At 42.7% G+C, this 15,085-nt stretch overlaps 2 protein-coding genes across 5 annotated transcripts in view; one reads left to right on the top strand and one right to left on the bottom strand.

The window, feature by feature from the left end:
• Window positions 1–4,147, top strand: part of TAX1BP1 (Tax1 binding protein 1) — a 91,362-nt gene extending 87,215 nt beyond the window's left edge. Inside the window, exons 16-18 of one of the 2 annotated variants that reach the window (XR_014016621.1) lie at window positions 1,555–1,637; window positions 2,262–3,850; window positions 3,942–4,147. Coding sequence is in view for 1 of the 2 variants with exons in the window: in XM_081243740.1 (XP_081099866.1) it covers window positions 1,555–1,637; window positions 2,262–2,463 (285 nt within the window). In the remaining variant the exon portion in view is untranslated. Of the gene's footprint in view, window positions 1–1,554; window positions 1,638–2,261 lie in introns of both variants that reach the window. The other variant, XM_081243740.1, reaches the window with a different exon arrangement.
• The window catches only part of JAZF1 (JAZF zinc finger 1), a 342,754-nt gene continuing 331,807 nt past the window's right edge, over window positions 4,139–15,085 (bottom strand). Inside the window, exons 4-7 of one of the 3 annotated variants that reach the window (XM_081243749.1) lie at window positions 12,524–12,693; window positions 6,464–6,545; window positions 4,808–4,885; window positions 4,139–4,283 (exon numbers count right to left, since the gene is read on the bottom strand). In XM_081243749.1, the coding sequence (XP_081099875.1) occupies window positions 4,836–4,885; window positions 6,464–6,545; window positions 12,524–12,693 (302 nt within the window). In that variant the 3' untranslated portion in view covers window positions 4,139–4,283; window positions 4,808–4,835. Of the gene's footprint in view, window positions 4,886–6,238; window positions 6,546–12,523; window positions 12,694–15,085 lie in introns of those variants that run through there. The other 2 variants (XM_081243748.1, XM_081243747.1) reach the window with 2 other exon arrangements.

The raw sequence follows: 15,085 nt of genomic DNA on the forward strand, positions 1-15,085 counted from the left end.
CAATAGCATTTCAAAAATTTTTTAAACATATTTTTATGTCATTTATATATGAGAAAATTTTGTTCATTATTTTATATGTAGTTGTTTAAGCAGATTCATTTTCAGATATTGTTGCTGGAAGGCCTAAGTATGGCAGCCAGAGTAATGTGGCACAGAATCACAATTTGCCTGTTATACATATGTAAGCTTAGCCGATTCAACTACTAAATCATCTTCCCTCTTTGTACCTGCAGATTTAAAAACTGTCTGGATTTTAGTTAAAGACTTTTAATTTTTGAAGTATATGAAGTACTTGTCCAACATTCCCCAACTTCTCAATACCCTATTAGGTTATTGATCCTGTTTTTCTTTTGCCCGGTTGTAGCCTAAAGGAATCATATGTAAACAAAAGTGTTTTCTCATGTGATGCACATGAGGGAAAAAAAAAGTCTCTCACCTCCTTTTTTGAGCTTTTAGCGGGGATAATTGTCAGAGTAATAGCTAAGTTACCCCACCTTCCCTTACTATTCCCTCCCCCCCGCCAGAAAAAGAATTCAATTTATCTTTTGTTTGGTCACCTCAAATTTCACGTCACATACTCTTTTTTGGAACCTCTTCCTATGACAGACCTGACTTAGCCTATTAATAGTTCTGGGGCAATCATGACTACCCAGCAACATAAGGACTTTCATCAGTGCCTCTTCCACCTGTTGTGTTAGTTCATGACATGAGAGCAGCTAACAAACTGCTCAGGGGAAGAAAGCAGATGGGCGCTTCAGATGATGTGGCTGCTTAGTCTGTGTTTGGATATTGATGTAGCAGCAATGTGCAAGTCTATAAAACGTGACTAGAGGGATTCAGGCATGGAAATCCAAACCAGCATTTTCTTTCTGAGTCAGACTCAGATTTACAGGGTTTTAGGAGTCTTCCTTGATAATCTGTTAATCAGATATTTAAATTGGAATCTGATTGTTTTACATCAGGGGTTTTGAGGCCTGTAGTTTGGTGCATTGCTTCACTTCAACATGGTTTTCCAGTTGGATTCGCTTGTGTATTTGCCCCAAAACATACACACACACACGCACTGTTTTCCTTTATTTATAATTTCTACGTATTGTGCAGTGGATATATATTATCAAAGAAGATCCTGCCTATCTTACAGACTAATAGTCATTCAACGAGAATAAAAGGAAAAATAATGCAGTCCTAAGATTTTTATGAAAGTGGTCACCCAGTGTATGGAATGAAAAGTTGGTAAAGTTACCTACCTATCGGTCAAAAAAGTCTATTGATCTCTACTTCATTCACACGCACAGGTGTAGTATACTCTCCGTTCCACTGAATACTGCTTTTTATTTCAAGGTAAGACTTAGTCCATAGTGAAATACTCTCTTAAAAAAAAAAAAAGTCACTTTCAAACATGTTTACATGAAAATCTAATTTAATGATAATAGAAGTAAATTTTTAAAAGTGTCATCTTGTTTCCTTTATATGGTGCTTGATTGAATTAATTAATTGAGGAACTTCTCTTCAGTTTCACTTTTCTCAAAAGTTGCATGATTATTGTTTGCCTAGGAAGATGAGAATGTGCCCACTGCTCCTGATCCTCCAAGTCAGCATTTACGTGGCCATGGAACAGGCTTTTGCTTTGATCCCAGGTAATTCTTCTCTTTCGTGTGTAGAATTGGGATTACCTGTGGCTCTCAACGTATGGTCCTTGAAAATGTGTTAGAAATGCATATGGTCCAGGGCCCTAGCTCAGATCTTGTTGAACCCCAAATCCTTGCTGTAGGGCCCAGCAGTACACGTCTCAGCATGCCTCCAGGTAGTCCTGATGCACGCCGTACCTTGAGGACCAGTACTGTAAACACCTTTAGTTGTTAAACTGAACGAACACTGTTGGGAAGCTACAAGTTGTATGAATCTTTATAGTTTTACAAAAGGCATATTTTGTTAGTTAAAAATCGAAGAATTCTTGTCACTGAGCCTCATTTCACATAATGTGATTGTATTTTTTGGATTTTGATGAGAAAAAGATTTTCTTTGTCAATCTAATTGTAAAACTAAAATTAGAGGCTTTATAAATGGTTTACACAATTGTCAATAGCAAGCTTTTAGGAGCAGAAAAAGAGGTTCCTGGTGTAACTGAAGACTTTCAAGGTAAGTGTTAGTATGAATATCAGCTTAATTAGATAAATGTTAACCTCGCTGTATCTGAAGGTTACTGCTGTTAAAAATCTGTTTATTAGAAATACGTAATTCTTTCATTTTATTTCCTCAAGCTTTGATGTTCAGAAGAAATGTCCACTCTGTGAATTAATGTTCCCTCCCAACTACGATCAGAGCAAATTTGAAGAACATGTTGAAAGTCACTGGAAGGTGTGCCCAATGTGCAGCGAGCAATTCCCTCCTGACTATGACCAGCAGGGGTTTGAAAGGCATGTACAGACCCATTTTGATCAGAATGTTTTAAATTTTGACTAGTTAATTTTTATTAGGAGTTAATAATACAGTTTAGCAGTTGGAAAAAAAACCACCTCAGACCACTAAGGAGACCACAAGGTGTCACTTTCATGCACCCTCTACTGCACTTTTCTGACCAACAGCTACTTTGAGTTTGGTGTTACTAGTGTCAGGGTCAGTCCTTGGCTTATCACTTATCAATAAATATAATTTTAACCTCTGTTAATCTTACCTGCTTAAGAAGTTCTTGTGTGTTTGTATCTTTATTTATTCCCCATTTTGAAAAATTATATGAATGAAGGAAATGGATTATTTTAATGTTACCACACTGAAAAAATAGGTATGTATAGTGTGTTATTTAGCAGAATACTTACACGTCTCTGTTGACCTTGTTGATTGAGCATGACTACTAAAAATTATGTAATACAAAGAGTTTATCATAAGTCTTGCAAAGTTATTCTTTTGAATACAGAAACTTCATAATTTAGCCCACGAAATGTTTTTTTTAACCCTCTTTAGAAAGGGAGCTGCATGTAGAATGAGATCACATGCTTCCAAGATAGCAAATATCCTTTTTATATTTGAAATGTTTGCTTTAGGAATTAATAGAATGCATTTTTGCTAATTTTATGACTAAAAAATTTTAGAATACCTGAATGATTATTTTTAAGCCATCTTAAAGTTGTATTTCTATCTGATGGGGAAATGGAACAAGATATGTCAGTGTAATTGTTTCATACTAAATGATCTACTAAACAGTGATGGTTGTGGCATAAAACCACAGAAAATGTATGTCTTTTTTCACATTTTCTTGATAAGAGTATAACTTTGAAAAAATGTTCTCAGTAAGTGATTAAATATGTAATGCATAAACCCAAATCAAACTATCGTGTTCGTTATGACTCTGCTGTATATAGTATTCATTAACATTAGACACATTTCATTGTCAAATTTATTTGTGATAGTTTTTCATTAAGTCTAGCATCTTGAATGTCTTTTTGGTCTGGGTCATTAAAATATCTGAACTACAGTCCTTTCCTCTTTTAGAATATGTATGTTAAGGATTTAAAGTACTGACTTTTTGATTTTGCTGTTTTTGTGGTTATCAAGATATTTAAGCTTGTCTTAAGCAAACTAGCTATCTAAGATGTTAACTTAATATTCAGTGTAGTGGCATTTTGGGGTACTATATGTGAACCGCATATATTATACATCATCTCACTTGTATTTGTTTCTAGGAGCAGAATTTATGTATCGTTGGAATCCTTTAAAAGGTTTGAGTCTAGGGCAAAACAAACAGTATTGGGCAGTCAGGTATCAGGACATGGCAGACCTGGGATGCAACAGTATTGAAGACTCCATGTTTTAAGCTTCTGGATAGGTTATATGCTAAGCAGAATATATTCAGGTAAAATATGTTCAATGATAAGAACATTTTTGTTCCATCAGTTAATAATTATGGACCATGCTAACCTAAAAGTATCCTTTGAATTTTATAGTGCTACTACCAGTGAAATGAAATTGTTCATCCTACTAACCTAGGCAAAACATTGATGAAACCTACATGTCAGCTGAATTCTGCCCCCCCACCAAAAAAGGGCAGCCTTAGAACAAGGTAATGAATGGATATATTCGTTTCTGTGGCAATCTTGATACTGGTCTTTATAATGGATGCTAATGAAAATAAAGAGCCATGTTTATTTTGGGTCAGAGGCAGTTTATTTTAAATGTGATATCATTTACATTTATAAGCAGCTTTTCTTGACAGCAATTTTGTTTCATTAAGTTGCCTTCAGTTCTAAAACAAACCTCTGTTGCTTTCAAACTTAATGTGCTCTGTCCTGAACAAAACATATGAAAATATAATTTAAAGCACAGTTTTCACAGACACAGTACAATACATTCACTATACACGTTATAACAAAATATTCCCATCCTTACCTGTTTAGTAATACTGTCACAATGAATAAGTAAATAGAAACTGGAAATTTTTATAGTTGAAAGAAATTTAACATGCACAATGACTATTTTATGACTGTTTAGCTGTTGAACTACTGATCCAGCCTACAGTTTCTTGCACTAGAAAGAGCGAAGCTAAATAATAATTGCTGGCCTAAAAAAAATTTTGGTCAATTCTAGGTAGATATGAAATAGCCAAGTAGGGCCTTCTTATGCACCAACTAGTGGCTTCTCATGTCTGTCTGTATCACCCTTTAAAACATAAAGGATAACACTGTATATTCAGGACCAAGACTATTCTTCAGAGATCTGAGGACATTTTTAGCAGGTAGTGTCTTTATAAATAACTTTTAAATCCCTCATTATGAGGGATTCACAATTTAAGAGTGTATTAATAGAAGCTTACCCATCTGGCTAACAGAATTGTCTTCCTTTCAAAACGTCTGAAAAATTGAGGAGGAACACCTGCTTTCCATCTGTAAGACTTTCAACAAATGGAAACACGGGAAGAAAGTTATTTTACAAGCATTTCGAGTTTGATTTTCATCAGTTTTGTGGGCAGTTAGTTAGCCATCTCAAAGCAATTTTTATTGCATAATTAGGCAATTGGTAAACTCATGTTTAAGGAATAGCACTTGGGAGAAATGAACACTCAAGGCATGATGGTACTGTTGGTAAGAAAAACTTTAGGAATGGTCCAGACATAGGTTATACTCTAATGGGTCACGTATTAGTCACTCTTTGACCACCTGCTGCAAGAAGCACTTACCTGTCAATAAGGCTCAATTTCATATTTCAGCAAAATGTCTTACAAAGCTAAACAGACATTTCCAGTGGGAATACAGACATCTACAATGTGATGGAAAAAGTGCCTTTAAAAAAAGTCTGAAAACACAATGAGCATGAGGAGGCGACAGGGGTCTTAACAAAATGCTCCTCTTTGAAACGCGCTTGGCATTTTAATTCTTATCTGCAACCCGCAGGTTGTTAGGGCAGTGGTTGCAAGAACTGGCAACACATAAAACATCACATCTGTTGGCAATAGAGAACGACAAAGTGCTTTAAAACTTCACCTAAAGATGAAGATAGAACTAAATTTCACACACACAAAATTTGCACTTAAGTATTTCAAAGTGTTTCCTAACAGATTTCAGGGGAAAGTATTTCACTAAACTGGTATCTTGGTCCACAGACATCAATAGGCATAAACTGAATCCCTTGCACCTAGCAGGCACTCAATGAATGTGTGTTAATGAGTGAACTGAATAGACTTTTTGTACAAAAATGCCATTTGTAACACTAAAATGATTGGTAAGTCACATGGCAAGATTTTCAGCTTTTTAAAGGTCAAAAGGATTTGCAAGATAATATAAAACACAGAAAGCACACCTTTTATGCATGTTATTTAAATATGAAAATATTTTTAGCATATTATGTTAAACATTCTTTCTCATTTATATTTCCGTTACCTAAAGTCTTTCTAGTCACAGGTACTAACTAACTCCATTATGTAAGGCATGGTAACCAGTTTGAAGGTGGTATTTTGGTTTTGAACACAATGAGTTGATGTGTTGAAAAACTTCAACCAATCACATTATAATCTTGGGGGAAAAACCCTCAGTGCCAGCCCCTCCTCCCCCGCAACTGATATCACTGCAACACAGCTAAACGATATGCAACATGCCCTCAATTTCTGTCTTGTTTTGGGGGAAATGTGCTGAAAAACCTAGAGCTTTTTTTGTTTAGCACCTTATATCAAAGTAATGAAAATGGGTATGATGATTACATGTGCAAATGTACAAAATCATTAACTCTACAAAGATACATCATTCCAAAATTACAGAAAAAATTTAAAGCATGCATTTATTCTTTAAAGGGTTGCTGAATGCTTCCCCTGAAAAAAGGTGGCTGTTTTCAAAATCAGCAACTGCTGGTGAGGATTTCTTGGCACAGTTATGACCAGCATGTTACTGCTGCATCTTCCTGATAATGTCAGCCGACACCGGGGGATGGAAATTGATTGTGTGGTGCCGCAGGCCCTGAGCTGTCTTGTAACTCTTACCACAACGACACTTGAATGGTTTGCGGACACGAATCTGTGTTCTGTGGCCATTCTTAGCGTGGTACTTTATGCCATTCACATTCTGTGGAGAGGACAAAAATATCACCTATTAGACGGAGTCGCACAGTGTCAGATCAGGGGGAAACCTCAGTGCGGGTCTGACTGCAGCTGGACAGCTCTGGATGGCAGCTGTAGACAGAACAGGCTTTTTCACGAAATCGCAGTCGTGTGTTAATCGTGGGCGGTGCAGACTGGGTCGTGCACACAGCTCACGCAAGGCAATTTCAAATACACCTCAGTTACTCTGAAAGTACTGACTTCTGACTTTTACATAAAATACGTATTTAAGACCCAGACTGTATAAAGAGGCACAGCTCCCTCTGAATCTTGTTTCCACTCTGAAGAATGTTAACGATGAACAACTACATACAAATATCCTCAAGATGGCCCCGAAAAAATCTAAAGAAAGAAAACACAGGTTAGGGTAATGCAGTTCAAGACGTGTATAAATTCTTCATTTGGAAACTCAGCTTGTGTCTTGCTCCCAGGCAACCATGATAATAATCCCTACCTTAGGTAGGGATTTTGTGTCCATTTTCTACTCTGCATTAAGCTGTATCTGTGCCCAAATCTTGCCCCAGCACTGTTGTGTTAAATAAGCACCTATGGGCAGACAAGGCCCTACTTTTACTTATGTACTATTCCAAACATACAGTGAACTTTTAAAATGTTAGGTTATTAAAGTCTCAGCAACAGAAAAGTTCCAAACTTCAAATTGGCCTACAAATTCTAAATGATAACATGAAATACCAAAATGCTTTCTGGATTTCTATTAGTTGGTTTTGCTAGCTCACTTGCATATTCTATTTAAGATGTCATGCCTAGAATCACTCTACAGTTTCTACCAAGTTAGTTTTGCTTATCCCAATTACATGGTGAGTAAACAGGCTCAGGACATTGAGTAAACTGATGGAAGATTTAAGTAAGCATAAATGGCAGAGGTGATACTAGAGCATAGGTCTTAATTTCCAAGTCAGCTACTGTCAGATTGAGGAGTAAGGGAAAAGAGAAGATAGGAAGTTGTTGAGTACAGATCACCAGAAGAGTGGACTGTTTTCTAAAGTACTGTCTGAATCTAGGCCCACTGAGGCCAGTCCTGTGCCCAACGAAAGGTTTCCAACATAGCCGCCTTCTACTTCATAGGATGCCCTTATCGAGCTCCCAAAGAATAAGAACAAACTGCAGTTGTTTCATGAGCATCTAGCACAGTGTCTGGCACATAGTAGATGCTCCACTAGTATCTGTGAATGAATGAATTTGTTAGAGCATGCCTCATTCTGGAAGAAATTGAGAGTTGCCATGAAACAAAATATGTTCAGTGGTTATTCCTCTTTATATTTCCCTATTGGAGATTCACAGTGCACATTAATACTTTTCAAAAGTCCTATGGAAGAGAATCCTCTCGACTTTGTTGAACCCAGGGGTGACAAGTAGCAACCAGTTGTCTATGCTTTGAGTCTGAAGGCTGTCCAGTGAGTTGAGCCACAAGGACAGACACGACTTCTTCCCTGAACGTCCAGCTGTTGGCCGCCTGTGCCTTCAGCCCTTGTCATCCCTGCATTAATCCCTGCATGCAGGGCGAGGAAGCACTTCACTGGTCTTCTAGAGGCATGCTGGGGAGTAGGAGATTGCTGCGCTGGGATGTGGGGAGGGCAGTGACGGTGCAGAATCCGGCCCATTAACAGAGAGAGGTAGATATGCCCTGCCAGCCCCTTGCTGCTCCCAACCATCCCACTGCGGGCCCAGGCACATGGGTAAAGAAGCCAACCTGTGTATCTAGCCCCAGCTGGTACCCTACTGCAGTGACATGAGAGACCCAGGTGAGAGCCACCTAGCTGGAGCCAGGCAACAAAGATAAGCATTGTTTTAAGCTATGGGAGGGAGGGAGACAGGGAGGAAATAACTGTTTTATGATCATTAGAAAAAGACTGTCAACTTTCTAATAGTAACACTATGGTGGGAAGTCTCCTGACTCACAAATGCTTAATAATTTGCATCTGCTTGCTTAATAATATCCCATTTATTAGCTCAACAGATAGTCACAGTACCTCAGTGAATGAAGGGTAACTAAAACATTCCTGTGGATGAAGGGTTACTAAAACATTTCATGTCCTCGCTTTCACAGGGAACTTGTTGCAAGATGGATCATTATAAATCCAGCTACCCCTGTGCCCCAGTGCCACTCACACCTTGTCAGAAAAGAGAGGAAACCAAAAATAATAAACATTTGAACAACAAACAAAAACGCATATAGCAACTCCAACAGGACCAGGTCTTAGATATTCCATCCAGGCCCGAGTTTTTTGTGTTTTTTTAAAATAACTAATCAGGTGAGGGAAGGTTTGAAACCAGAAATTGCCAAAGCCCCCAGAAGCCACTCTGACATGAAACCAGATCTGGAGTTCACCAGGGGAAGGACACGCCCAGGGTTGAGTTGATGCCAACAGGTTCCGTGGTCAGTTCCCAGCTGGAATGTCAACACTGTGTTGTGCGTGGCTGCGGGACTGACACACGTCAGCTTTATTACTCTGGAAAAATTAGGAAGCCAGTTGCACGTGTGGAAACACATGGCATTTCCAGGGTTGGCCAAAGAGCCTACAGTAAACTACCTTACCATCTCTTTTTCTTTGTTGCTGTGATTTAAAATGTCCACAAGTGTCATGGGACAGCTTATCACAAATGCTAGTACAAGCTCTAATCAGACGTAAGAGTTCCCGCATCTGTTCATTCACAGACAGCAATGGGAACTTCACTTTCTAAGACTTGAGCTTAAAAAGCTTCACTGAAACTCCGAATTGCAAAGACCCTGAAATGAGTTTGGTCTTTCAAAAATATTAGCAATAACAAAAATAAATAATGTCAGGCAACTTGAAAATGAAATGCTTAATAAATCCTGTGGTCTCTGAAAGGGGGAAAGGGAATTAAGCTCCAATAGGGCAAGGAAGGTCACTATAGTGAGAACTTTTCCTCATGCTGAGAACTTGATAACTACTGTCTTATTCAGTACTCAGGTTTGAAATAAAACTGACATTCAGGACTTTCCTGGTGGGACAGTGGTTAAGAATCTGCCTGCCAGGGCTTCCCTGGTGGCGCAGTGGTTGGGAGTCCGCCTGCCGATGCAGGGGACGCGAGTTCGTGCCCCGGTCTGGGAAGATCCCACAAACCGCAGAGCGGCTGGGCCCGTGAGCCATGGCCGCTGAGCCTGTGCGTCTGGAGCCTGTGCTCCGTGATGGGAGAGGCCACAACAGTGAGAGGCCCGCGTACCACAAGAAAGAAAAAAAAAAAATCTGCCTGCCAATGCAGGGGACATGGGTTCGAGCCCTGGTCCAGTAAGATCCCACATGCCGCGGAGCAACTAAGCAACTAAGCCTGTGCGCCACAACTACTGAGCCTGCGCTCTAGAGCCCGCAAGCCCCAACTACTGAGCCCTGCGTGCCACAACTACTTGCGTGCCTAGAGCCCGTGCTCCGCAACAAGAGAAGCCACCGCAATGAGAAGCCCGCGCACCGCAATGAAGAGTATCCTCCGCTCGCTGCAACTAGAGAGCCTGTGTGCAGCAACGAAGACCCAATGCAGCCAAAAATAAATAAATAAATAGATTAATTAATTAATTAATTAGAAAAAGAAAGAAAATGAGGTACTGAAGGAGAGCGGAGGGGAAGGGGGGCATTCTAGGCAGAAGAATTAACACGGGAAACAACTCGCAGACCTAGCTGTACTGCTGGGCCCTGCCCCTTGCCCTCCTCTGTATGAAGTCTGGGGAGCTAGATGCTCATCTTCTCCCAGTTCTGCAACTGCCAATGAAATGGTGAGAAGATCTGATCCTCAGCCAGCGCCCAAGAGACTCATGGGTGAGAGACTCCCTGCCGACGGGGGCAGGGAATGAGACACGTGTGAAGTCAGCCCTGGGGATGAACAAGATGGCAGCAGCTGTGGATTCTGCCCGACTCCACTACACCAAGCTCATTACGCCCTCCACGCACCAACACCCACGCCAACAATCACACAGTAAATAAGATGAAATGATTATACCAGAGAACACCTGGTACACCCTGCGGCCAGTAACTTGCCAGCAGAAAGAGTTAGACTAAAACTTTAGGGAATATGACCACTCATCTCAAGCACTTGGTTAGGAGAAGCAGTTATGCATTTGTTCCTGTCCCATGCACCATTATGTGGCACCCTGGCCCAGAAAAGGAAACTCACACTTCCCTCATGGAAATCAGGACCACTAATTGCCACCCATGTCATTCGCCAGTTAGTGGTACTAAAGCAGGCAGCCTCCGCAGCCCAAGGTTCATGCAACTTTCTTTTGGCCTCAGATGGAGAAACAACACTCCACAAAGGCCCCACCAACCTAGACACAGACAAACTGCAGGAGAGGAAACTGCTGGAAACTCAAGAAAAATAGAAGTCAAAGAATAATGACGAGAAAATAAAAATGACCAGGGGAAAGGATGTAAAAAAGGAATGAAAGAGAGGTGGGAAAGAGAGAAGGCCTCATCATAAAGGGTGTAGCTTATAGCCCACCCCCCACCAGCTTTTTCGGGTTTTTTCGGTCAGCTGCAATCTGGGTCGTTACTCTTTGCTCCCTCTTTTAACGTCACTGATGTGCAAGACATCCTTTAGACAGTGTTTGGACCCTTGAGAGAAGGCAGCAAGACGGCAGGGCACAGAGGACCAGCTCTCATGAAGCGTGGAGAGAAGGCGCATCTGGAGGCAGGCAGGGTACAAGGACAGCATCCCTGTCCAGCTTTCTCCACTGAGAAAGAAGGGAAAAATCTCTTTCTGCAAGCAGAGCTGTCCTCTGGACAAACTAGCTTGTCGAATGATCCCCTGGGCTCCTGAGATAACAATTTTGTTGCTTTCTCACCCCTGCGCCCACTTCCACGCCACCTTCTGATCCAGAGGAATGTACATGTGCACCTGGGATACCCAGATAGCGCGTCAGGACACCCTGATGGGACCTCACATCTCCATCCTGGGGTTTTCACTGTAGTTTAAACAAAGCGCATCTGTGCTTCCCATGATAAAAATTTAACAGTATATAGACCAGGTGAAATCTTGGGCCACTTACCTGTGATACATTTGGGTTTCATGCTTTTATATCAGAAGCAGGTATAAAAAGTATTGAAATAGATTTTTTTAGTGTTCAGAGACATACTGAAGAGGGAGTGATATGGGAAGTGCTTACGCTGCCACACATTTTTCAAGCCTTTCTTTAAAAACAGTCAGTCTGCTGGGGAAAGTAGCATCTCGTCAAATGCACCAGGTATGGTTTTGATTTTTACATTTCTATCTCACAGTTGGATTTTAAAGAGCGGCTAACACCTCATGGGAAAGTTTGCAGATTTGTTTTTCGACACACGCCCTCTGGACCCACACTTGAGGGCTGTGGGTGTTCTCACTGTTCTGGCCCTTTGAGTCTTCTTAGTAGAGAATTCGGCGCCCCCAGCTGCCCTGACACCCAGAGGCAGGCCCGAGAGACACAGGCTCTACGCCGCCTACAGAGAGTTCATCGAAGCTAGAGCGGGCGGGTTTGGTGAGAAAGATACCAAAGCCCCTTTTCTGCTGAACTCCTTTCAAGCAAGGGCTTCCTCAGCTGGAAGCAAATACCCTGCAGCGTTTTCCAAAAGGGCTCTGTGAGCCGTCTGCGGAGCCAACCACTGCAGAAGGTGTTCGGCAAATAAACAGGTGATGCATTTGATATTCTGACTGCTCTGACATGAACCTCAAGAATATCAAAGACATGATTCTCCCACCAAAAAACTCCCTTTTGACGTACCGCTCCCACACAGGTCAGTGAAGGGGAAAACACACCCAACGGCCAGAAACCAGGGACAGCACTGACCTGAGGGCAACCTGGGCCCAGGCCCGGCTTTCCGGGGGGCCACACAGCCGATCGGCGCAGAAGAGGGAAGCACCTCTCCTCAGACTCTACTGACACGGGACTTGCCGATTTCCTTGCAGTTAGGCCAAGCGAGGTGGCACTTCTCTTACCTTGTACCTCTTCTTACATCCGGGAACCGGGCAGGCGAAGGGCTTCTCCTCGCCGCCGTTCATGCACATGGAGCTGAGGATGGCCTCGGAGCTGATGGCGCTCTCTGTGGTCCAGGACTCGTCGCTGTCCGACTCCTCGTAATCCACCTCCTCCTCGTCGTACTCGCTGCCTGTGGGGCCAGAGGAGAAACACAAGGGCTGTCAGGACGCCCCGCACGGCGGCGGCTCCTGCTGCCCTGGGAGAGAGCGTCCAGGAACCCAGGGGCCGCAAGTGCATCTAGTCCCCGGGACAGTCCCGGGGGCAGCATATCTGCTTTCCTACGGGAGAGACCGGGGAAAGGTCTTCCCAGCGATTCATGGCGAGGAATGAGCTATGCAAGAACTTGGACTCAGTATTCTGCGGCAAAGGTGATTGACTGCAAAGGTGCTGGGAAGGCTAAAACCAAAAATAACCAACTACGACAGACACACCCTTGCCCCAACACACACACACACACATGCACACACACAATATGCCTGACATTACAATGGACAGAATTCTGTCCCCTTAGTTTTATGCTTTATTGGCATGGTAAATACAGAAATCTGTAGGAGGGGGTTACATTTTACACTTACTAGGTATTTACACTTCGGTGGCAATTAATTTCAGATCTTTTTCTTTATAAGCTGAGCTGGGAAGACCATGAAGAAATTTAGAACTAAAAGGGTGTTATCCCAAGCTAGGGAGCAGGGGGACAGAAATGCCCAGAGCTCTGAGGGCACAATGTCATCATCATCATCAGAATGCAGGTCCAGCTCGAGGAAGACCAAACGATTCCCTACCGCACCTGTCCTCAGGGAATAGCCCCTGCCTTTCAGCTACACAAAACCCTCCCTGGGAGGGAGGGCTGAGCCATCGCAGCAGACAGCTCAGACAGACGAGGGGATTCCCTCGCATCCTGGTTAAGAGCTCTGCTCAGAACTGAATTAAAAATCTGCTCTGCTGACTTCTGCCCAGGATGGCAGGGATGGAGAACCACTTCAACAAGCAGCCCCTCTTTGCTCTTTTTTTAACGAGGTCCACAGCCGTTTATTTGGAGCTTTTGCACAATATAACCCTGAAGGACATAATTCTACAGATCATAAACAGTGTAAAATAATATGTTGACAAGTCCTAATGCATTTAAAAGCCCCGTGGAATAAATAGAAATTATAGAACAACATCAATAAGAATTATATGGTAGCAATTACAGTTGTGAAATTCATCCCCCAGGTGTGAGGCTAAATTTCACCCGGGGCCTGCCTGGGTGCTGCATGGGCTCCCCCTGCTACATCAATTATTTCAACACCAGATATTGGCACTTTTATTGGGTTTCATTTTAATAGGCATTAATAAGGTTGTTTGAAGAGCCCGTTGAGCCAGGAACAAGGACGCCAGCATCTGAGGCGAACACTTAAAAGGATCCAGGAAGGAAGGAAGGGACCTCAAGGTGAACGAGTGCCTCGTATGGTTCAGGCACACTGGCTGCATCAGCTCACTTAATCCTCTGGTGACCCTGTGAGGTGGGGTGTCACTTACGTACCCGTGAGGAAATAAGCCCTGTGAGGCTCAAGAGCTGACGCACCCTCAATTAGCTAGTAAGGGAGTCACCGTGTCGCACGTTGCCTCCCGGCCTCCAGTGCCGGCAGCTCTCTGGGGGTGGGGTGGGGTGTGTCTCTGTCAACCTCAGTGTCACTGGGCCTCCACCATCTACCACTCAGAATTCAAAGCAGCCTGCTTTGAAGCCTGTTTAGAAACTCTGGAATTCAGTGTGGGTTTCAGTAAGCCCCGCTGCGCTTGGCTGGAGCCCCCAGAGACAAGAGACCCAGCTGGGAAGCGCTCGTAGGACACAGCACAGGGGTGCTGCTCTGCCGCGTCCCTCGGTCCACGAGCAAATCTGGAAACCTGTTTCTAAGTAGGGCACTGTTTAGGACGTTTTACTCTTAAACAAATGCCACATGCTGGTGTCCTTTAAACTGCTTGTTAGAAAACTATAAATATATATTCGCAAAGCTCTTCCACGAGGACTTGAGAAAGTGAGAGTGACTAATTTACCCATCTAATTGAGCTAATTTGTTAACCTGAATACCAAGAATGGCACAACGTTTACAACTGGGGGCAGGGTGAAAGCCTCAGACCAACCAGAAGGCTTAATGAAGCCCAGCAGAAGATAAAACTTCAAAACTCTTCGGGATCAAAAGGGGCCAGGCCTAGGCCTGGGGGGTTCATGCTGTGGACACACTCGCCTGGAAACCATGCAGCATCCAGTCCCAAGTGGGGCAGGTAGGAGGACCACATGATCTACTGTCCGTGTCAGGATGCCTCTGCGAGTGAAAGCCAGCACAGGGACAACAGGCATACAAAACTGGGCCCCCACACACACACATCCTCATCATCGGCACACCACAAGGTCCTTTGGGTGCTTTGTGAAACTATCTCCCCTGGATGGGGATCGAGAAGGATCTGTTTCTACTTAGTTCTGTCCTATAACAAAGCCGAGCAAGGCCCAACCGTGGGTTCATGCCTTGGCTAGACACTGTCAG

Source organism: Mesoplodon bidens, assembly GCF_964165515.1.
Source record: "Mesoplodon bidens genome assembly, chromosome: 9".
NCBI lineage: Eukaryota > Metazoa > Chordata > Mammalia > Artiodactyla > Ziphiidae > Mesoplodon > Mesoplodon bidens.